The sequence below is a fragment of the Pseudophryne corroboree genome, chromosome 7 (genome assembly GCF_028390025.1).
Source record: "Pseudophryne corroboree isolate aPseCor3 chromosome 7, aPseCor3.hap2, whole genome shotgun sequence".
Classification (NCBI taxonomy): domain Eukaryota; kingdom Metazoa; phylum Chordata; class Amphibia; order Anura; family Myobatrachidae; genus Pseudophryne; species Pseudophryne corroboree.
The window spans coordinates 68,254,186-68,278,322 of record NC_086450.1 but is presented as its reverse complement, the minus strand read 5'-3'; the positions used below and the strand labels follow the sequence as shown (position 1 = coordinate 68,278,322).

General features: G+C 44.6%; 1 protein-coding gene and 2 pseudogenes across 2 annotated transcripts in view; 1 reads left to right on the top strand and 2 right to left on the bottom strand.

Annotated features, from left to right (window-relative positions):
- Positions 1–24,137, bottom strand: part of FTCD (formimidoyltransferase cyclodeaminase) — an 82,659-nt gene that overhangs the window by 12,569 nt on the left and 45,953 nt on the right. For both annotated transcript variants that reach the window (XM_063933272.1, XM_063933271.1), the window contains 7 exons: positions 23,208–23,339; positions 22,237–22,298; positions 21,963–22,089; positions 4,481–4,642; positions 3,585–3,628; positions 2,839–2,977; positions 956–1,051 (listed from right to left, as the gene is read on the bottom strand). In XM_063933272.1, the coding sequence (XP_063789342.1) occupies positions 956–1,051; positions 2,839–2,977; positions 3,585–3,628; positions 4,481–4,642; positions 21,963–22,089; positions 22,237–22,298; positions 23,208–23,339 (762 nt within the window). The remainder of the gene's footprint in view (positions 1–955; positions 1,052–2,838; positions 2,978–3,584; positions 3,629–4,480; positions 4,643–21,962; positions 22,090–22,236; positions 22,299–23,207; positions 23,340–24,137) is intronic.
- On the bottom strand, positions 5,671–5,789 carry LOC134946585 (5S ribosomal RNA; annotated as a pseudogene).
- On the top strand, positions 20,805–20,923 carry LOC134947014 (5S ribosomal RNA; annotated as a pseudogene).

Sequence of the window (24,137 nt, the reverse complement as noted above, 5' to 3'; positions counted from 1 at the left end):
GACCCCCAAATTCTATGATTTAAGCTGTTTTTTAGGGTTTTTTGAAAAAAACACCCGAATCCAAAACACACCCGAATCCGACAAAAAAAATTCGGTGAGGTTTTGCCAAAACGCGGTCGAACCCAAAACACGGCCGCGGAACCGAACCCAAAACCAAAACACAAAACCCGAAAAATTTCAGGCGCTCATCTCTAGATTTTAGGCATAGTAGTGATTACTTCCAGTATCCATTAATGGGTTATATATAGAGGCTGTTCAGTCCTTTAAATTCTTAGGCATCCATGTTTCCTCCAGTTTATCGTGGGTGGTTAATACTCAGGCAATAATTAGAAAGATACACCAACGCTTATTTTTCCTATGCCGTCTTAAGATTGCAATGTGTGGGCGTTCGTACATTAAGGAATTTTTATAGTTGTGCAATTGAGAGAGTGTTCTAACCTATGGAATCATAGTCTGGTATGGAAACTGTACCACCCGCAAGTAAGGGGAGTTAGAGCGCTTTGTTCGCTCAGATGGTAAAATTATCGGGGGTGCAGCTGCAGACTGTCAAAGATCTCTTTGCAACAAGACTGACAAATAGAGCTAGGAGTATACTGTCTGATTCAAGCCATCCGTCTGCATATCTTTTTACTAAGTTACCCTCTGGCAAGCGTTTTAGATCAGCGAAGGCACGCACGAATAGTCTACGGAATAGCTTCTTTCCAACTGCTGTGCGCATGATAAACACTCATTGGGAATAATGTGTTACCTTTCATACGGGTGCTATTGTGTGCTCTTTTTCATACCTATGTCCTAACTTTTTATCATTGTCTGGTGTGTTGTACAAACTGAATTTCATTGTCAAATTTATGTTTGATGATGACAATAAATGTATTGAATTGTATCGTATCGCATCGTACCTTAATCCGGACATGCCGCAAGCCCTGTTGTAGATATATCATGCCATATTTATTACCTGTCTTTTAAACTCTTCATCCTGTATCTCTCGAAGGTTGATAAGAACATTAAAATAAGCTCCAAATACTCCAGTTTCTAAAGCTTTAGTGGCCACCTGATAAAAAAAAAAAAAATGGACCGGAGAAGAAAAAATGAAGTTCACATATCCACAACTGAATGATAACCCCACATGTAGAGTAGAAAGTGTAATTTAACTATCTTTTCACGGGTGTGGTATGGAAGGTAAACCACACATAGTTCGACAGTGTCTAGGACGTTGCCCAGTATTGGTCGACAGTAACTAGGTTGACAGAGATTCTAGGTCGACAGGTAAAAAAGGTTGACATGGTTTTTAAAATAAAAATTGGTGTTGTTTTCTCTGTACAGTGACCGGGAACCCCAATTAGTGCACCATGTCCCCTCGCATGGCTCGCTTCACTCACCGTGCTTTGGGCAAGGTGCCTCGCTGCACTCCGCACAGGTTACTATTCCCAATCATAGTCCACGTGGATCGTTGAGTAGGAAAAAGCTCAAAAAAAGAAAAAGATTGTAAAAAACTCAAGTCAACCTTTTGACCTGTCGACCTAGAACATGTCGACCTAGAGACCCTGTCAACTTAGTTACGGTCGACCAACAGTGGTCGACCTAGAGACCGGATACCCTTTTCACAACGGTGACTACAATAAATAAATAAAATTAAAGAAAATAGTGTAAAGTCTGGCCCTAGGACCCTATTATTTTGCATGCTACCCACCTCCCACCAACTGAGATCACGCTCTAAATGTGATTGCCCCGCAATTAGTGCGTGGTCGCAGAAACTAGGGAATACTCCTCAGACTGTAAAGCTAGCTACCCAATATCTGAGCTACACACTATGCAATATATATATATATATATATATATATATATATATACACACACACACACACACACACACACACACACACACAAAAAAAAACACACATGTATGTACATAAATACATATACACAGATTTTCTGCCACACCACACTGAATTTGCATATGTCCGCCCATGAATTACATTCTTGTCGATATTGGGTACTGAGGATGAGATTTTCTGTCTTGGCTGGCAGATCCATTAATTGAAGGAGTGTGTTGTGTTTGTGGCTATGACTGTCGGTTTATTGGCGAAACGATCTTTCATACATACTATTCACTAAAAACAGTCTGAGCACCCGAATATTTGCACATTGGCCCGATAACTGCACAGTGTGTACCAACTAGCATAGGGATCCATGAGGACCGGAGTTGAGAAACAGTGCACCAGACATGCCCCAGGAGTGGGGGATAAGGAACACACAAAATAAAGTAACGTGGCTGTGTTCCTATCCAGATTCCAAATTGAATGCCGTGAGGTATGCACAAAGCAATAAATACTAACATAATATATATTCTAGAAATACAACACCCTATAAACATTGTCCCTATAAACATTGAAACATTGAAAGGAATATTAGACCTTAATCCATACTTGCCTTATTATTTATTAGTTTTACTAATATTGTTATTTAAAAACTCCTATCCAGGAGAAGCTCAGAGATGAGTTGCAGTTGCTTACTAGGGGGCGGGGGCAAGTGCTTTGCATCATTAAGCTCCACCCCCACAGCGTAATCCCACAAATCACAAGTATAAGAGGAGGCGGGCCAGAATTACGCTATTTGCGTTATATTGGCCCTCTCCCCTCCACGATTCCTGGTATTATTCTCCCCATCCTTCCACTTCACTAGAGATCCACCCACTCTTCCTGGGGACTTAAATAGTGTTATAGCATCATCACATACCCAAATAAACAGAACAGGAGAAGGATCACTATGCAGGTGTTAATATACAAAGTTTTTAAAGTGATTAACATTGTAGGGAGCACTTAATGCAGCGTTCAGTACCTGCAGGTCGGATATACATGCAGGGTTGCAGGTATCCCTGAGCTCCATCAGAGGCTCCCACAAAGTACTGATTTTCTCAGCCAGACTTAGCGGCACAGCCACAGCTTCCTTCAGGCCATCTTGTAGGGCCGCAGAACGCCTATGGTGAGATTATACAGAACTGGCTCAGACGAGAATACAGAGTTACACAGTAGTTTTTGGCTAAGATGCTATACAGGACAGGTGGCCGAAGAACACAGGCAGTTACCTGTTATTGGAGCCTGCAGAGGTGTCTGTCCCCAACACACCCGAGTCCCCACTTGTGGTAATTCCACTGCAGTCAGTGGAGACCAGTGCAGTCTGACTCCAGAGTCAGAGCAGGATAGACTGAGTGATTAACACTGAGGTATCTATAATGGGTGCAGGATGCGTCATGCACAGGGGCCCTTGGGTCCGGGGGGCCCACATACCCTGCAACTATATAATTATACTTAGCACTTTGTTAGTCTGGCGCTGGCTGCAGAAATCAACGGGAAAATTATTGTGCGTGCACAGTAGAGATTTCACCAGGAAGAGTATTTGATAAAAGAGTTAACGTTCAATTTAAAAAAAATAAAAAAAGTGAGCCAGTACAGGTATTCTGCTTACAGTTAGGCTCCTCTATTAGCAGGGGCGCCTCCTTGTGGCCTTATCGTATATTTTCAAATGTGGGTAACAGACATACTTTATACACATTCGTTTAAGCATTAAATTAAATGGAAACTCACTTGTGTTGCTCATCTTCTGTGTTCTTGGGGAGCTTCAGAGCAGTCTGAGAACAAGAAAGAGTATAGACAACATAAGGAGGAACTAGGGAGAACACCAAATACAGTCACCAATATTATAGTCCAGACACATTACTCCAATATTGTATGAATTCATACCCTCCAGCTGTACCTTTTTAGCAGGTACAGTACCTTTTTTTTTTATGGTCTGTACCAATTTTTGGCTCTCCAAACTTCCATTGAAAGTATAGGAAAGGGGGGATGGCCACGCCCACTTTACCTGTGGCCACATCCCCTTTTCGAATTTGTTCCGATTTTTATGTGTAAAATGTAGAAGGGTATGTGTATTTGCTGAGGCGCAAACTGATAGAGGATTATAAATGAATTCTTTCTGTAATAGGGCCAACTACAGTTGAATGGTGGTCACAGGCAGCAACTTTTCAGCCAATAGGAAATGTAGTAATAATAACTCTCTACTGGAGAATATAAGAAGATGGATTCTGCTAATATATATATATATAACTAAAAGCGACCTCTGATATACTGTAGTTACAGAATGGATCACAGGGCCCAGCATATTTATACTCAGAAGTATAGTGTGTTTACAAGTATGAGATTAATCTGCAGTCATTTCTTTATGCAAGCATTAATTCCCATTATGATACTATTTTTTTTTTAATCTTAGTCATATCTTTATATGTATTATATGTATATATGTTATACGTATTCATTCACATTCCAACAGGGAATGGCTCTGGACAAATCACCAAGCCTAAGGGGGATGAGAGACCTCATCATCACTTGCCTGTACACCATTATCTCACAATAACACCTAAAACTTTGCCATCACCATGGAGATGAGGAAAGCAGAGATCAAAGTAATCCAAGACTGCATTTACCATATAGCTTCCAAATGCATTAGAATCTGCATCCACAATGTCCAGCAAATGATCCACTGCATGATGGAAATGAGGAATCAATTCTCTCATTATACAGTCTACATATTCAAACTGACGTTTCCCGTAGGTCATCTGCCCCACCATACAGCCCAGCGCTGCCCCCTGAAAGGAAGACATTACAATTAATTGCCCTGTTGAATTACAACATTCCCCCATCCCCTTCCAAAAGAAAGCACTAAGAATGTTCCCCAACTCTGAAACACTGAGATACATCTGCAGGTGAGGGGTTATTGCAGAACTACTTCCTGATTACAGTGTATTTCCATACAGTACAGCTCAATATAGTTCTTCTAGTAGTAGTACTGCAAGCATAGGATGTAGTTGAGAATAGAGGTATGGTCTCCAGAGACCAGCACTATCGAGTCTCTGGTAGGGATGTTCATGAGCAATTGATGGCTAACAACCATAGATCGTTATAGCAACACACGGGGCAATTGGGCACAGGTCACAAGAATATAATAATGTATATGAAAGAAATACCAAAATTGGACAATTAATTACCCATTAGTAATGGGAAAGAGAAAATGTATACAATTTTCTCTTATTAAATACTGTCCTAGTTGGTGGTGCGCCCAGAGCCAGAAAATACACAGATTAACAATGGGAGAATGAGAAAGAGAAGGCTCTTGTGTGGGCGCACTCTTATGCAAGGAAAAAGATTCCTATATTCTATATTGAAGAATATTTAAAACATAACTTTTATTAATGTTATTTAGAATATAATTACCCATCTAAATGATCCATAAAGAATAAATAATTGAAAAATATTAAAATGTTCTGGTCTCTTTTTCCAAAGAGTAATTGGAAAGGTTGTAGACACTGAATTGTCATACCCCCATTTCCCCTGACCAGTACAGATTTTCTGTATTGATGGGACCGAGTAGTGGTCAAAAATTGTTGTGGATACGTTCAGACAGAACCACTTATATTAAGTTATTACGATAATATTCAATGGTCACCAATATTTGGACACCTGAAATGTTGATAAACACCACATTTATAGATAAAAAATGAGGTGTTGAACTGCATGGGACACGGAATAGATAGAGGGGGATAAGAATTTGCTGGATAGAGTTAGCGGTGATACTGCTGTTGGTGTCCCTTCTCACATAGGGAGGAAAATAATTCCTACTCTACAACACCAGGTATTCGCAGGCAGTCTCCTCTCTTGGTACTAACCCGGCCCAACGCTGTTTGGCTTCCAAGATCGAACGAGATCGGGCATTGGCAGCGTGGTATGATAGTAGAGAATTATGCAATCTGTACACCAATGAGAGTGCACCTATATATGAAGTAATAGAGTAGGAAGTAATTAGAAAAGAGGAAAGAAAAATGAATAAGTAAAGTGGGTGAAATTGTGTGGATCTGCTTTCCACGTTAGGCACGGTTCAACAGTTCCCACATCCGTGGTGCTGTGCTCCGTGGATCGTGGATGAGAGTCCATGAAAATTGTTGGTTAGAAGGGGAAAGAATAAATCATTGTATTGACATTCCAAGACAAAAATAAGTAATGTATCCACATAAAGTGAGTTCTGGACAAAGTAACAGATACTGTAAATGATATTATGCTCTTGACATACAATGTTGTCATAGACGGTGATACAAATGTATTCTCACAGCAAAAAACCATATATATAAAGTTTCTACACATTAGAACGTCTGAGCCAACAATTGATTAAATATCAAAAAGTCGGTGGCTACGATGGCTGAGGAGTAAGCAGCAGAACTCGGGAGCTCCCCAGCCACCAAACTCCTGCAATTGATCCTGACCCCCTCTGGTGTCTCTGCCCGGCCGGAATCTTCACCACAAGCTGTGGGCACCGGCGGGCACCTTCTTCCGAACTCTCCGGGACCTGTGTAGCGGCGTTGACCGACCTCTGGCCCTGCGGCCTACACCTCCTCCGGATCCCCGGCCTCGATTTTGGTGGCCTCGACCGCGAGTCGCCCGGAGCTTGAGCGGCGGCTGCTGCTGCTCCGGACGCCATGGAGGGACTGCATACAAGGGATAACTCCTCTTCTGCCTGTCGGGCTGTGGCTTGGGCCCGGATAGCCGACAAAAGTACAGGTACTCCTGGGGAAGGGGAAGGGGCACGGCGGCCATCTTAGAACCTGCTTATATAGGCTGCTGCCCGCGCCTGAACATATGAAAAACTGCCTGTGGGATTCTTATGTGCCTTGTGAACTGTCTCTGCACTCTGGGAACTGGATGCATGCTGCTCTCTCCCATTTATAATCTCTTAATAATTAGTGGATTATAAAGGCTGCTGCCAAAGTCTGGACATCTGATGGGCTGCCTGATAGGACTCTCCTGTGCCCTGTGCCCTGTTTTTGATCTCTGAGACATCACTGCAAGTTGCTCTCATCCATTCTCAGCCTCTCTATCTATATTATCTATATTCACTCAACATGTTGGTGGAAGCATAGTCGGCTGTTCCCGCTGCGCAGCTCTCCCATTCTGTCATATGGGAGCTGCATATAGATTGGAACCGACTACACTGCTGCACTGCACTAATATCCTACAGGGTACTACACACCAATATCCTACCCTTGCCTCCCGGAATTGCTACAGGACATTCCCTCTCCAATATTCCCATCCGTATTGTTGCTTTTCCACAAGCCTGTATTTTCTATCCATTGATATTTTGGCCTAAAGACCGGGCACAGTTGTTTCCCGCCACTGATTGTATACGTCCCTGCTGCTACCGCCTTCTACTTATACTTTTATTCTGAAAACCCTGTCCTGGGGTGAGTGTGACTGCTCCTGTCCAATATGGTTAAGGGCGGCCAGAGTGCGGCCGCGGCCAAACTAGAAAGATATGCCAGGCAACCCACTCCCAGGGTTTCATCGGCCCCTTCTAAGGGAACATCTCCGACCCACTCGAACTCCCCTTCTGCATCTGCGGCCGGTTCCCCAGAAGAGGCGGAGGCGCCATCTATTCAACAGGTGCTGGAGGCTATAGCTGGCAGTGAACAGCGTCTCTCCGACAAGATGGAAAAGGTGCAGTGCGACCTATCCTTACTCCGACAAGATGTTCAGCGTATCCGTGAGAGAGTGGGTGAGGCGGAGACAAGGGTCTCCAACCTGGAAGATATGTGTGGCCCCCTGAAGCAATCCGTATCCACGGTGACCCAGCAAGTTTCCTCCCTTCAGACCAAGCTTTTAGACATGGAGGGACGGCTGCGCAGGAACAACGTCAGATTTGTAGGCCTACCTGAAAGAGAAGAGGGCTCGCAGCCGGAGGACTTCCTCGAATCTTGGCTCAAGGAGATGTATGGCGCAGAGTCCTTTACGGCCCAATTCACGGTGGAGCGTACACATAGGATACCATCTCGGCCGCTACCTCCTGGTGCCCCTCCACGCACCTTCATCGCCAAATTCCTGCATTATAAGGACCGGGACTCAGTTCTTCGCCTGGGTCGTACAAAGGGCCCGTTGGTCCGTAATGGAGTCAAAGTGTCGGCCTTCCCGGACTTTGCCGCAGACGTCCAGAAGGACCGAACCCAGTTTATGCCCATCAAACAGCGTCTGCGAGACCTCAACATCCCATATTCCATGCTGTTTCCTTCAATGCTCCGGGTCGTGCCGGATGGGGAGACCAAGTTTTTTAATTCCCCCAGGGAAGCGGCACAATGGCTGGACAGATTTGCACCGGGTGCTCGACAGCTGGCTCCGGACTGATCTCCTGCGTTGCAGAAGCTGGGCTTAGGCTACCGGAGGGAACGATCTTAGATCGGGGAGCCCCCCTCCTTTGCATTGGTGGCTCAAGACTTTTCCGTCCAAGTGGTGTTGGTTAGAGGTTTAGTTGAGAATCTAGGCCCTCTTAGCACTTGGTAGTTTGGGTTGTTGGTTTGGGATATAAGTATGCCGGTGTTCTGGGGGGAGTACGGGGAGGGGAGGGATAATTGGGAAGCTGCTAGTTGCGGCTCTCTTTGCTGCTGTTTTTGGTTTTTTTTCTCTAGTTTGTTATTTTTCTTACCTGAGTTTTTTCTGAAGCAAGGATGTTTACTAATTCAGACGTTATGGATTATAATGCTGGGCTTATGTACGTCATGTGCTGCTGGTATTAATGATGTTGGTTCTCAGTTATATTTTGGGAAATGTCTATCCGGGAGGCACAGAGAGTATACATGGGGTCATGATTAACCTGAAATTTTTGGCATGGAATGTCCGAGGTCTGAATAACAAAATCAAACGATCTCTGGTTTTGAATATGATTAGGAAATATGACCCGGATATTGCATGCCTCAGTGAGACCCACTTGAAGGGAAACAGGTTATTGTCTTTACGACGGGCCTGGGTGGGATGGGCTTACCATGCCTCTCATTCTTCCTTTTCTAGGGGTGTCTCGGTTCCGATTAAAAAATCAGTGCAATTTGAATTATTGTCGATCAAAACTGACCCATATGGAAGATTTGTATTTATGGAATGTAAACGGAGTTCCCAGCCCTATTATATTCTAGCAGTGTATGTCCCCCCTCCTTTTTCATATGCTGTGCTGCAGCAGGCTGCCTCTTTTATTGCTCCATCTCCTTCCACCCCTGTGATATGCCTGGGCGATTTTAATAATATCCTAGATTTATCCTTGGACCGATGGCACTCCAAGAATCTTGCGCTGGCGGGTGGTGGCCCTACCAAGTTTGCAGATTTCTTGGATAGCTTGCAGTGGGTTGATGCGTGGAGGCTCCGTCACCCTACGGCCCGTCAGTTCTCCTGTTTTTCCAGTACTCATGGCTCCTTCTCCAGGATTGACCTGATGCTAGTGTCCCCTGCCCTTGTCCCGGGGATCATTGACATTCACTATGAGGCCCGAGGGGTCTCTGACCACTCCCCTCTGTTGATGACTATTGCTGTGGGAAGTCAGAGGGGGCACTCTTATTGGAAGCTGCACCCCTCTTGGCTGACCCAGCTAGGAGACTGCAGCGACCTGGAGACTCAGTGGGGGGGGTACTTTAATGATAATGTAGGGTCAGCCCCGGGTACGATAGTTTGGGATTCATTTAAGGCTTTTTTGAGAGGTTCTTATATTGGACGCATAGCGGCTCATAAACTATCCTCCAGGGAGAGAGAACAGGCCCTCGAGAGCGACGCCAGAGAACTAGAGTCCCAATACTTGCCCCCGCGACGAAGGTACGCTGGCTAGTGGCTCAGTCGGCTTGGATGGCCCATCTGTCCGATAAGAACTCACGTTCCCTCCTTTTTAAGGCTACTAATATTTATATGCAGGCTGATAGGACGGGGGGACTCCTGGCCCGTCTGATACACTATGATCGGCCTGGGTCTACGATCACCCAGATGTCCGATGGGGATGGCTCCTTTGTTGACACCACGCCGGACATTGCACAGTTATTTAGATCTTATTACTCTGGAGTTTATAGCTCACAATTGACGTGCTCTACTCTAGATATCTCGCATTACCTGGGGGGAATTGCGCTGCCCGCACTCTCCCCTGAGGCCTGTGAGCTGCTGGAGGCGCCCTTGACGCTCGAGGAGGTGACTGCGGCCATTGGTATGTCCCCTAGTGGCAAGGCTCCGGGGTGTGACGGGATTCCCTCTGAGGTGTACAAAACTCATATAGATTTCTTTGGACCCAGGCTCACTTGGATATATTTGCCAATAACGAGCTTCCCCTCTCTATGTCAGAGGCAATTATAATAGTGATTCCAAAGCCCGGTAAGGACCCTGGGTCTCCAGACTCCTATAGGCCGATTTCCCTGATTCCCACCGATGCTAAGGTCCTGGCAAAGATATTGGCAGTACGGCTTAACACAGTGATCACCTCCCTCGTTCATTCGGACCAGACTGGCTTCATGCCAGGGAAGTCCACATCTATTAATCTACGTAGACTATATACCATTTTGCAACTCCCACATGACTCCCCTTCTGACTCGGCTGTGGTCTCGTTAGACGCGGCCAAGGCTTTTGACAGCATTGAATGGGCTTATTTATGGGAGGTGATGGCTTGTATGGGCTTTGGACCCAATTTTATCAGTTGGACTAAATTACTGTATCAACATCCGAGTGCCAGGATCTTGGTGAACGGCTATATATCCCCCTCTTTTCAACTATCCCGTGGTACTAGACAGGGCTGCCCCCTATCCCCCGCACTGTTTGCCCTGGCCATCGAGCCCCTGGCCTGTCTGATAAGATCGCACCCAGATATTGTGGGAATCGGTACGGGCTCACGTGAGGATAGAATAGCTCTTTATGCCGACGACATGTTGTTGTTCTTACAGGATTACACCAATTCAATGCCCACTCTGCTACGTGTGATTGAGTGCTTTGGTGATCACTCGGGTCTTAGAATTAACTGGTCTAAATCATACATTATGCCAGTCATAGGCCCCTCCCCCCCCTACTATTCCCAAAATCCCCCTGCCATTATGTTGGACGATACAATTTAAATACCTCGGGATTCAAATAACTAATGACCCTTCTGATTTTGTCCCTCTGAACCTGGACCCAATTATGCAGTGGGTCATGGGCAAATCCAAAACTTGGTGTAAGCTTCCACTGACGGTGTCTGGCAGGGTCAATCTCATTAAAATTATTATACTACCCAAACTTTTATACATTATTCTCCAGTCCCCGGTATATATTTATCCGCTATTCTTTAGGAAATTAAATAGTGTTCTATCCTCTCTGATATGGGCTAACAAACGACCTCGAATACAGCTAAATACCCTTACCAGGCAGCGCTCTGACAGTGGCCTGGCTCTGCCTAATTTTCAGATATATTACTACGCTGCTCAGCTGACTCATATTACTGTGTGGGCACAGGATTCTGGGGTTAACTCCTTACACTGTGAGTTTATTCGCTGTTACTTTCCTCATCTCTCTCCTGTGCAGGTGCTGCTGAGTGGGAGCATAGCTCGGTTTCTTCCCCCTATTATTTTCCAGGCATTAAAGATATGGCAGGCCCCGAGAGTCCTCTTGGGATACGATGGTCTGGACCCAGATACCCCCCTTTGGTACTCTGACTGGCTCCCTGAATTACATGCGCTTGAGGGGCGGGAGGTGTGGGCCCCTAGATCTGTGGTTTCTATTTCCCAACTTTACCTAGATAGTGTACTCAAATCCTTTCAGCAACTGAAAGATGAGTTTGATTTACCCAACTCCTACTTTTTCAGATACCTCCAGCTTCGTCACGCCCTCCAGTCCCAGTTTGCTGAGTCCCCCCCACGAATCCTCCCATTTCCCATCAAGACCTTTGTGGCTACTTTGGGTCGAGCTAAGATGGTCTCCTGTGCGTATGGATATTTGCTTGCTAAGCTCCATGCGGACCCTCTGACACGTCTCTGTGGGTCTCTATCCTCGCAGTGTATGTGCCTTGGCTAAGGTTTGCATTGCGAGGCTATGGATGGCCCCTAGAGCCCCCTTGGTTTCTGCGCTTAAGACCCTAATTAATGATACAATAATTAAGGAAAGATATATATATATATGAAACAAAACGCATCAGCCAAATTTGAAAGGGTCTGGTCTCCATGGCTTGACTCCCCCCATTCTCACCCGATCCCGCAGCTATAGAGGGCATTGAAATGCTAACTCACCAAATATTTACTGCTTAATGACGTGGTTGAGATGCTTGGCGGTTGAGCCCTGCGGGATCGCCTACTTAACCGCATGATTACTGTGGTCCGGTATCAGAATATTCCTTCTTACCTTGCTTCTGTTTTTTGTATTTTATTTTTTGTCTTTTATTTTCATGTTCTTATTGGTTAGTTTAAGGGCGTAAATATAAAAGTATATGAGGATTTATATTTATGGCTACGGATTTTGCAGACCCAAATAATCTATACAACGGGAAATTATGTGTACATTCCCTCCTGGTCATGTTCTGATATCCCTCAACTGTGAATTTCTCTCAATAATGAGGTTATGCCTCAAACTGATGGATTTATTGTTTGTGATATTATGATGCTCTGCAATGTCTGTACCTTATTCTCCAGATTGTTGAATAAAAATTACTTTATTAAAAAAAATATATCAAAAAGTCAAGAATTAACACGGATTAATACTATAGATAGACTGGTGTGACAGAATAATTGCTTCAATTTAGAACAGCCTATGTGCGAGTTCAAAACATCTTGACACAGCAGTATCTAGTAGATGCTAGGAATTATATAGGTTATAGAACACTGTCCTGGTCTCACTAAAATAATTAAACTTGGAACTAGTATCAGAAATTAGCATAGATTATTGCCATAAATGAACCAGCATAACTGAAACATTCCCTTAATTGGAAAATATGAGCAGACTGTTTATAAAAGAAAATAATCCTGACAGAGGAATGTCTGATAGATACTAGGAGTCAATGCAGGTTATGACAAAAGAAGGGGATTAGTAGCAGTGTCCTGGCCTCTGTTGGAGATTACACTTTCATTTTATATCAAGGAGCAATCTTCACATGAGAAAATTATTATTAGCTCTGATATGTAAAGAATATAGCTGATTGCAGATAAGGTGATACTGTCTGTGGAACAAAACCACACAACAGATGAGGCTTACGGAACTCCAAACAAGAGGACAGTTGAGTAGATCAGTGCATCGTCAGGTGAATAAAGGTGATTCCATGAGATCACTCCATATACGGACCCCCGTGGAAGACGTGTTTCGCCCGTCTGGGCTTGTTCACTTCTGGGTTCGGAGGTGTCAGGGGGGGACGGAATTTTAGTGCAGCTACACACAGTGAATCAACCAATGGTTGTGATCAGAGGGCGGGTGCGGTGGGCGGGAGCGCTACGTTGCCGCTCCCGCCCGTCGCCACTGACGGACGTTATCAGCTGGTATTGCGTAACATATAGGCTGAACCACAAGCATGAATACAAGACACCTAAAGCGCCATCTTGATAATGGGATAAGATGGTGCTGGGTTAGAAGGGATATGGGCAGGCCAAATAGTTATTACGGGACCTGGAGCGCCATCTTATTAAAGGGAAAGAGTGGCGCTGGGATAATGAAAGTGTGGGCAAAGGTAAAAATACGAGCAGGAAACCCATTGATATCGGGGATCCCAATGTGGATGGGGTAGAAGGATGGGGACCACACAATAAGTTATATATGAGCCTGAATGGACTGATCATATAAATGAAATAAGAGGATTTTGGTACTTACCGATAAATCTATTTCTCTGAATCCTCTAGGGGACACTGGAGTCCTATACAGTAGGGGTGTGAAGCTAGCAACCGGAGGTGTGGCACAATCTAAAATTAGCATTGTCTGCACAGCCGGTTCCTCCCCCTTCACATCCCTCCTCCCTCAGTTTGGAAAATTTGGAAAATTTGACTGAGAGAATAGGACATGATACTATAGCACATGGCGAGGAACCGAACCGTACAACCTATCAAAGAGCATCCAAGAAATCTTAACCGAATAACTAACGCTGTTTGCACGAACTGTTTTAACCAGACTTTCGAACACAGCAGGTTGACAGCACCGAGGCGGGCGTCCAGTGTCCCCTAGAGGATTCAGAGAAATGGATTTATCGGTAAGTACCAAAATCCTCTTTTCTCTTTCATCCACTAGGGGACACTGGAGTCCTATACAGTAGGGGACGTCCCAAAGTTATCCCCCAGGGAGAAAGTGCTGTCGGTGGCCTGCCAAACATAACGTCCGAACTTTGAGTCACCGGACGTAAAGGTATCTAACTTGTAAAATTTTGCGAACGTGTGGGCTAAAGACCACGTCGCCGCCCTGCAAAAGTTGAGCAGTGGAAGCACCTCTGGCAGACGCCCATGAGGTACCTAGTGACCGGATAGTATGAGCACCCTCATGAACCAGAACCTGTTTGTCACAGGAAATATCCTCCTGCCGCATGACAATTCTAATCCATCTAGACAAAGACTGCTTAAAAACTGTCCAAACACTCTTAGGCCAGCATACAGAACAACAAATGGTCTGACTTTCCGAAGGACAACGTAACTTGTATGTATACCCATAAAGCTCGGCCAACGTCCAATTACACATCCCCATCTGCGAGACTCTGGAAAGATGGGACTACATCTGGACGGTTTACCTGAAAACACCCGAAATATTACACGTTAAGGGTCCCAATTCAAAAACTCGCCTGGCCGAAGCCAAGGCAAGCAATAACGCTACCTTCCCAAAGAGATATTTCAGGTCTGTTCTTGCTAACGGTTCAAAAGTTGGTGAATTTTTTTGTTTTTTAAAAAAAAAAATCCAGCACCAAATGTAAATTCCATGGTGCAGTAGGAGGGCGAAAAGAGGGCCATATCCTCAGAACCCCCTGTAAGAAAAAAATTTGACCCCCTGGAAAGGTTGCTAACCGTCCTTGAAATAGAAATTTGAACCTTCAGAGAACCCAGCCTCAGCCCTACTCTAGACCGGTTTGAAGGAAGAGTAGAAGTCTGGATAAGTGGAAGTTCGTCGAATTCCATCCTGTAGAAGTGCATGGCTGTGACCAGCCTCCTAGTGGCAATCATTGTAGGAATGGCCGTTCTCGGTATCCCTCTGTACCTTAAGATCCGGCCTTCATAGCCACGATGTTAAACGCAGCCTGTTCAGGTCTGTGTGATGGAATGGTCCTTGAGATAACAGGCAGGAGGGTTTACATTTTTCCACTTTTCCCCCTCATACCCACGGAAAGGGTTGAAACGAGAGCGAGCGGGGGAGTTTCTAATCGCACCAGATTGGGCCCGCAGGAGTTGGTTCTCAGACCTGCGAGGCTTACTAGCGGAAGGTCCTTGGCAGTTACCTCAGGGCCTCTCCCTGAGGTAACTGCCAAGGACCTTCCGCTAGTAAGCCTCGCAGGTCTGAGAACCAACTCCTGCGGGCCCAATCTGGTGCGATTAGAAACTCCCCCGCTCGCTCTCGTTTCAACCCTTTCCGTGGGTATGAGGGGGAAAAGTGGAAAAATGTAAACCCTGCTGTAACACCAAGGAAGAGCTAATGCGTCCACTCTTTCTGCTGCTGGATCTCTTGTCCTGGACATATATCTGGTCAGCTGACGGTCTTGCCAAGACCCCATCTCCTCACCAACATGTCAAAAAAAAAAAAAAAAAGTGGATGTAGGTACCATTCTCTCGGATGCATGTCCTAGCGTCTGAGATAATCTGCTCCCCAGTCTTCCACATCTGTCAAGAACACTGGCGAAAGAATGACGTTTCGACTTTCTGGCCACAACAAAATCCTTGAGACTTCCTGCAACGCCATCCTGCTCCTTGCTCCTCCTCGACGGTCTATGGAAGCCGTCGTTGTGACAATGTCCGACTGTATCTGTAGGGGTTGACCCATGACTAGGTCTTCGGCTAAGAGAAGCGCATTATAAACCGCTCTAAACTCGAGAATGTTTACTGGTAGGTCTCTCTCCAGTAACGTCCATCTGCCCTGAAACTGGTGTTCGTCTAAGACAGCACCCCAAGCTTAGAGACTGGTATCCGTTGCCAGGATCCTCCAATCCCTGATGCCGAATCTCTTTCAACTATCACCAAATTAAGGAGGTTCGTATGCGCGGTGAGAGTCGGATTCTCCGATGTAACCGCCAGTTTGAACCTGCTCCCTAAGCAATGTGGTTCATCTGGAAAGGTCGGGAATGAAGTCTGTCATATTGGATAGCTTCGAACAACGCCCTCTTCCCGAGAAGTTGCACACAGAGGTGTAGAGAAACCGTTTGTGTCTAAGTACATGAGCAACTAAGCTTTGTAGGACCTGGACCTTATGCTCTGGTAAGAATACTCTCAATGGTACCGAGGCCAAGATGAAACCGAAGAATTGAATCCACGGAGTTGGCATGAGGCCAGATTTCTATAACATCACCATCCACCCATGTTGAATGAGAAAATTATGTAACGTCTGAATCTCTCTGATGAGCAGTTCCTGAGATGATGCCTTAATCCTTAGATCGTCTAGATAAGGTATAATCATGACTGCCCTGATCTTCGTAAAGATTCTTGGGATTGATAGACCGAACGTCAACACCCTGAATTGGTAGTGATCCGTCACCAGTGTGAACCCTAAGTGAGCCTGGTGTCCAGAGTGGGATATGTAGATATGCCTCCTTTATGTCCATGGATACCATAAACTGGCCTTGTTTTAAGCCTGCAATGACCGACTGGAATGATTCCATCCTGAAGTCGTAGACCCTTATAAACTGGTTTAAAACCATTAAATTGAGTATCGGTCTGACCGTTCTGTCTGGCTTTCGGCACGACAAGAAGATCGGAATAGAAAACAAGTCTCTCTCAGAGGCGAGAACTGGAGTACTGACCCCTGACCGAAGCAAATCTGGAATTGCTGTCAGTAAAGTTTTCTGAGGTCCTGAGGCAGTCCTGTTGTAAAAAAAAACGATAGTCAGGCCTCTATTGAAAATCCCGTTTGTACCCCTGGGAGATAAGGTTGGTTATCCAAAGTTCAGGGGAGGTTTTGGCCTAGATGTCCTGAAAACCTTTCAGACGTGCGCTCACCCAGGGGGGACCCCAGGTGAGTTGGTAGGTCGTCATGCCACTGTTCTGTCAGCAGGTGTAGCCTGTTTTCTTTAAATCTCTGGTGTCGACAGGATTCGAACACAGGATGCACACATTGCAGGCGGACACTGCAATCGTAATACCACTGCTGACCACATGTTTGCTGCCTATGAGTGGTCTCTACCTCTGCCCCCGCTAGAAAGGACTGCGATCTAAATTTATTAACGCTGGTCCCGAATAACCATTCTCAATCTGTGAAATGGTTCTCGTATAAGGAGTAGGCAGAAATGTGGACTTCCCTTGTAGCATGTGAAATCCACTTGTCCAACTGTGGACCGAAAGGTATCTCGCCCCCAAAAGGGGATGGATTCTACCGCCTTCTTGTCGTCAGAAGCTCCTTGTGCTAATATCCTTAGAGGCTTGACCAATTATGAAGCAGATTCCCGAATGTCATCCGCCAGTCGGGAATCACTGCTAAGCTATGTTCCAGACCATGCTCCCATAGCCTTGTGTACCCAAGCACAGACGATCGTAGGTCTCTGTGTTGCACTTGCTGTTATAAAATTTGACTTTAAAGCTGTGTCAACCTTATGATCTGAAGCATCCTTTAAAGTCATTACATTAGGAATTGGTAAGATTGTCTTCTTTGACACCTTCCTAGGTAATCATCCACTACTGATGGAGTTTAAGACGTATTCATTACACCCTTAGGTAAGGGGTAAGTTACTTAAAACGCTTCGGAAATTGAAAACGTTAATCAGGCTTCTTCCTTAAACCTCCTCCATTTGAGATTGGAGAGATTTAGGAATGGGAAATCCTGCTGAAAGCGGTCTTTGAGAGTCGAATAGCTCGAAATCCTCTGGATCCTTAACGTCTTTTACCTGAAAGTTTAGGATCTCTTTCACTGCGTCAATTAAGGAATCCAAACCAGAGACTGCCGTGTCCTCTTTCGGAAATTCGGCGTCCAGGTGAGATTTAATTAACTCGCCTACTGTATCAATGAGAAGACCCTCCTCCTATTTCTGCATAATAGGAAGATGTCTTTTAACTGCCTTGCGCACATGTGTTTCTTTTTGCGCGGGCGGTGTCAACTTGATGAGAATTTTTTTTTTCCATCTTTCTTGAGAATCCTGCAGTCAATTCTGATTGCTGCTTACGTGATTCTGTTATCACCTTGGAGATTCTATCTGCAAGGTTGTCTTCTCATGACCTAGACGGAGCACTGCTTCCAGGAGGAGCGTCCCTGTTTAAGCAGGAATCGCACACCCCGGAGCTGCCAACCCGTCTTTGGTGTGTTGACTAAACCCCGTACCAGACTGTGTCGCAGCGCTTTCACCCTTTAAACTAGGAAGAGAAAGACTGTGATAGAAGACGGAAGCAAGGGTATCGGATTGTCTGGCTGGTAACTTTTGCTTCTCTAAAATGGAAGAGAACAAAAAGGAAACAAACAATAAATAAATACATTTTTAAAAACCAGCCGACTTGCAACCCTCAAGCACCCAACTGTAGGTCAGTTACGATGGTAGAGTTGGTATCCACTTGCTTCCTCGTATTTTCGTCAGGATCTTTGCAATAGAAATCCTTTGAAAATATAGGTAATAAGACTCATTTTTCAGGTTAGATCCTCATAGGATTTATATAAATTTCACCAGCAGAGGGAGTTGATATCTATTTTCACCAGCAGAGGGAGTCGATTCTAGTTTCACCAGCAGTAACTACACAAAAATCCCCCTCGTTTTTCCCTTTCTTTTAAGGAGGGGGGAGGGCTCATCCATGCCGCATAAATTTTTGGCGCCTGACTGGAAATAAAAAGATGGCCGCCTTTAAAAAATTCTATACACCTAAACTTAACTCTGCGCCGCTGTCCTAAAAGAAAATGTGACAGAGCACACTGTGCCTCTTGATCCCCGCTGTCCGCCCCCGCACACGACCGAAGGAATCACCCCCGTCGCGCGGCACTCACTCTGGCCACCGCGCTCCGGGAACCACTCTCCTCCAGGTCCCGTAGCGGCGCCTGCTGTTTTTACAGGGGATACTAGGCTTACCACTGGCCGGCGCACGTCTCGTAGCGGCTCCTGACTAACGGACACTGGCCCGCTCTACACAGCGTGACCACAGGTCATCGTGCTTCGGGACTGATCTCCTCCAAGTCCCGTAGTGGCGCCTGCTGACAGGGGACGTCCCACACTGCGTTACCGCTGGCCCGCTCTCTTCAGTCCTGTAGCAGCGCCTGCTGACTAAGGGATGCTCCACACAGCGTGACCGCAGGTCAGCGCGCTCCCCGGACTGATGATCTCTAAACCCCGTAGTGGCGCCTGCTGACACGGGATGCCCAACACTATGTGACCGCTGGCCTTTTTGCTGGGAAAGTCTTAATATTTTTATCTTGACAACAACCTGTACTCACAGTTTGGCGTCTTCAGAGAGATGCAGACTCCTTTAGTAGAAATCCTTGTCTCTCAATGTTTAACTTAGTCCCCCTTTTATTAGGGGGACGCAGCCTTTTTCCTTTTTTAAAGCCTGCACCCCCTTTCATTAGGTGGGATCGGGCATTTTGTCTTTGAAAGCCTGCACCCTCCCTTTAGTTAGGAGGGATTGGGCCAGTATAAATGAAATAAAAAAAAATAAAAAATAGATCTATCTTCAAGAAGCCTGATTTTCCAAACTGAGGGAGGAGGGATGCGAAGGGGGAGGAACCGGCTGTGCAGACAATGCTAATTTTAGATTGTGCCACACCTCCGGTTGCAAGCTTCACACCCCTACTGTATAGGACTCCAGTGTCCCCTAGTGGATGAAAGAGAAAAATAGGTTTAAAAAAATGTAATATAAATGGAAATATTCACCTGACGATGCACTGATCTGCTCAACTGTCCTCTTGTTTGGAGTTCCGTAAGCCTTATCTGTTGTGTGGTTTTGTTCCACAGACAGTATCACCTTATCTGCAATCAGCTATATTCTTTACATATCAGAGCTAATAATAATTCTCATGTGAAGATTGCTCCTTGATATAAGATGAAAGTGTAATCTCCAACAGAGGCCAGGACACCTCTACTAATCCCCTTCTTTTGTCATAACCTGCATTGACTCCTAGTATCTATCAGACATTCCTCTGTCAGGATTATTTGCTTTTATAAACAGTCTGCTCATATTTTCCAATTAAGGGAATGTTTCAGTTATGCTGGTTCATTTATGGCAATAATCTATGCTAATTTCTGATACTAGTTCCAAGATCAATTCTTTTAGTGAGACCAGGGCTGTGTTCTATAACCTATATAATTCCTAGCATCTACTAGATACTGCTGTGTCAAGATGTTTTGAACTCGCAGATAGGCTGTTCTAAATTGAAGCAATTATTCTGTCACACCAGTCTATCTATAGTAATAATCCGTGCTAATTCTTGACTTTTTGATATTTAATCAATTGTTGGCTCAGACGTTCTAATATGTAGAAACTTTATATATATGGTTATTTTTGCTGTGAGAATACATTTGTATCACTGTCTATGACAACATTGTATGTCAAGAGCATAATATCATTTACATTATCTATTACTTTGTCAAGAACTCACTTTATGTGGATACAATACTTATTTTTGTCTTGGAATGTCAATACAATGATTTATTCTTTCCCCTTCTAACCAACAATTTTCGTGGACTCTCATCCACGATCCACGGAGCACAGCACCACGGATGTGGGAACTGTTGAACCGTGCCTAACGTGGAAAGCAGATCCACACATTTTCACCCACTTTACTTATTCATTCTTCTTTCCTCTTTTCTAATTACTTCCTAGTCTATTACTTAATAAATAGGTGCACTCTCATTGGTGTACAGATTGCATAATTCTCTACTATCATACCACGCTGCCAATGCCCGATCTCGTTCGATCTTGGAAGCCAAACAGCGTTGGGCCGGGTTAGTACCAGGAAAGGAGACTGCCTGCGAATACCTGGTGTTGTAAAGTAAGACTTATTTTCATCCCTATGTGAGAAGGGACACCAACAGCAGTATCACCTTTAACTCTATCCAGCAATTTCTTATCCCCCTCTTTATCTATTCCGTGTCCCATGCAGTTCAACACCTCATTTTTATCTATAAATGTGGCGTTTGTCAACAATTCAGGTGTCCAAATATTGGTGACCATTGAATATTATCGTAATAACTTAATATAAGTGGTTCTGTCTGAACGTATCCACAACAGTTTTTAACCACTCCTCGGTCCCATCAATACAGAAAATCTGTACTGGTCAGGGGAAATGGGGGTATGACAATTCAGTGTCTACAACCTTTCCAATTACTCTTTGGAAAAAGAGACCAGAACATTTTAATATTTTTCAATTCTTTATGGATCATTTAGATGGGTAATTATATTCTAAATAACATTAATAAAAGTTATGTTTTAAATATTCTTCAATATAGAATATAGGAATCTTTTTCCTTGCATAAGAGTGTGCCCACACAAGAGCCTTCTTTCTCTCCCATTGTTAAGCATAGATCGTTAACAGATAGATGAATGTTTTGCCATCAATGGCAGATATTGAATGGTTCACCACCATTGATGGCCCAGAGCCCTGCAATGGTTTTTTTCTACTTTCTGGCACTGGGACACTGAGACTAGCTCCACCTCCAACATGAACAAAGCCCCGCTCCATTAGAAATTGGTCTTCCATCCTGTGAGTAAAAGAGCAAGGATACCCATCGGTGGGTGATACAATTGATGGTTCCTCATCGATTGTTTCATACCATCAAGGTTAACCACCAATAGTACCATTGATGGTTAAACCACCGATGGCCATTGCTAGACTCTGGTCACAAGTAGCGTGTCCAGCCAGTAGAGCCTTTAGTATGTAGTTACAAGTCACAGCCATATGCAGTAAGTTTCTGAGCTTGTGGCCAGTTCTGGCCATTGCCTATCACTAATGGCTTCTTCCAGCTAATATAGTTGACAGGAACACTTTAAAATACTCAGCAACTACGACCCATCAAACCGCAAATGTACTCACCATTGCAGATAGTGCAGCAGAGACGGAGCCTCCACCAGGGGTAGCACTTCGTGCTCTCACACTGTGCACAAACCCTCTCAGGGTCTGTGTGACAAGGGTCCCAGACAAGTCATCTTGGACGAGATACCTATGAGAAATACAGACTTTGCGAGATAAGAGGATGCTAAAGGGGAGAACATGGATATTGGTGTAAAGGAGTCAAGTGGAACTGACTGAAAACAAATTATCATCATAATTAACCAGTATAATATTAGTTGCACCAAATTCAACTCACTCAATGACTCTTTTGCGAGGTTCAAAGGGAGCCAGAGAGTCCAATCCAAGCCTGTTAGTTACCTACAAAACAAGACCACATAGTACAGTCATATAGACATTTGTAGGAAGGATGGTCTTCTGTATGCCGACTGACGGGATCCCGGCGCACAGTATACCGGCGCCAGGATCTCGACAGCCGGCATACAGACACTTATTCTCCCTCGTGGGGGTCCACGACCCCCCTGGAGGGAGAATAAAATAGTGCCCGTAGCGTGGAGAGCACAGCGAGCCCGCAAGGGGCTCATTTGCGCTCGCCACACTGTCGGTAAGCCGGCGGTCGGGCTCCCAGCACCGGTATGCTGGTAGCCGGGAGCCTGACCGCCGGCATATCGTAGTGAACCGCTGTAGGAAGAGTAGCATTGTGGTTGTAATGCAGTGATGGTTGTGGGAATGATTTATAAAAGTCCTTGAAGATCATTAAATTTAATAATTTCTAACGCAATATGCTAGTGCATTCATTGTAGGGGCACCCACAAGTTGTAAAGTTTATTGAATTTAGTTCCTCCGGGATACACAGATTAGGTATTTGGACTGGGTTTGTACTTTCATGATTTTAGGTAGTGGAGAACATGCCCTTCACCCCCCCCCCCCCCCCCCCCCCCTCAACCTCATGGTACGGCTCCTGTCTCTTCTTCCTGGTAGCTACTCTCTGGTCTAGTGCATTGATTGAGGACTCAGATCCACACACACAGCAAACTTGGTTGATGTAGCTGCTACCACTGGGCATAAGCAGTATCTCTGCTCTGTCCCTTAAACTGCATGTTGTGATGGCAGCTCTAGTAATCGTATTATATACCATTGTTAATTTCAGCCACTTGCCAAAAGGAGGGGGGTTTCCAAGCAACCGGGAACCCCACCTGCGTTTGCCTATGCTATTTCTTTCTTTTACATGCAAATAAAGGTATTTTATAATGAGAAGGAAAGTCTTACCAGTCTGATTTTGTGTTCTTCTTCCAGTATGAACAGGTTTTCCTTCCTGACATAATACTCTGCACAAGTCAATAGAGCTTGAAGAGGAATCAGTCCCACCAGTTGTGAACCAATAACCGGGAGGTTTAGTTCCTGAAAACAACACTGAATGTGTTAAATGTATCACAACCTGGGTAACTCATCCAAAGAATTATAGATGTTATGTTAAAAATCACCCATGACAAGATAGTTTGGCTTTATGTAAAAATGCCCGAGAGGCTGGGGAAGTGTCGATCAGTGTAAATCAAGCTTCTAAAAAAATAAAAAATGGATATTGGACAAAAACAAAAAACAAACAAAAACATTAGGAGTGGGAGGAAAAAAAATACCACCTAAAATCTGAACTATTTCCGAAGCTAAAAAAAAAAAAAAATTATGAAAACATCCCTATTAAAATGCAAAACTTTTGTAATGAAAGCTTACATTTACATTTAGAGAAAATTAATGTCCTATAAAGTTGGAGATTATACAGTAGTACTCTCTTACACCTTTTATCTGCCACACCCTGCACCTAGATATAGCGCTAGGGACCCCAAATATACAGAGAGGCCTTGACACGGCTCTGGGGATTATTCATACATTTGCGCAAATATATGTAACTGAGATCTCTGCATTCCAATATTGTGTGAGATTTAAATCTGGTTACTGTTATCATTCAGGGTGCTGGGGGAAACAAAATGCCTTTTTTTCTTACTTAGAAATACCCCTCATTTTCAAGCACCTGAATGATATCACTAAGCTAATTGAGCATCTGCCACTATATATACCTTTTTATCTGCTGTCACCATAAGGCTAAAAATGGTAAATGGCAATTTCTGCATAAGTAGCAGATATCCTCTGAGGCTCAGTGACAGAGCCATAACATGGCTGTACAATACTCCTAACAATACA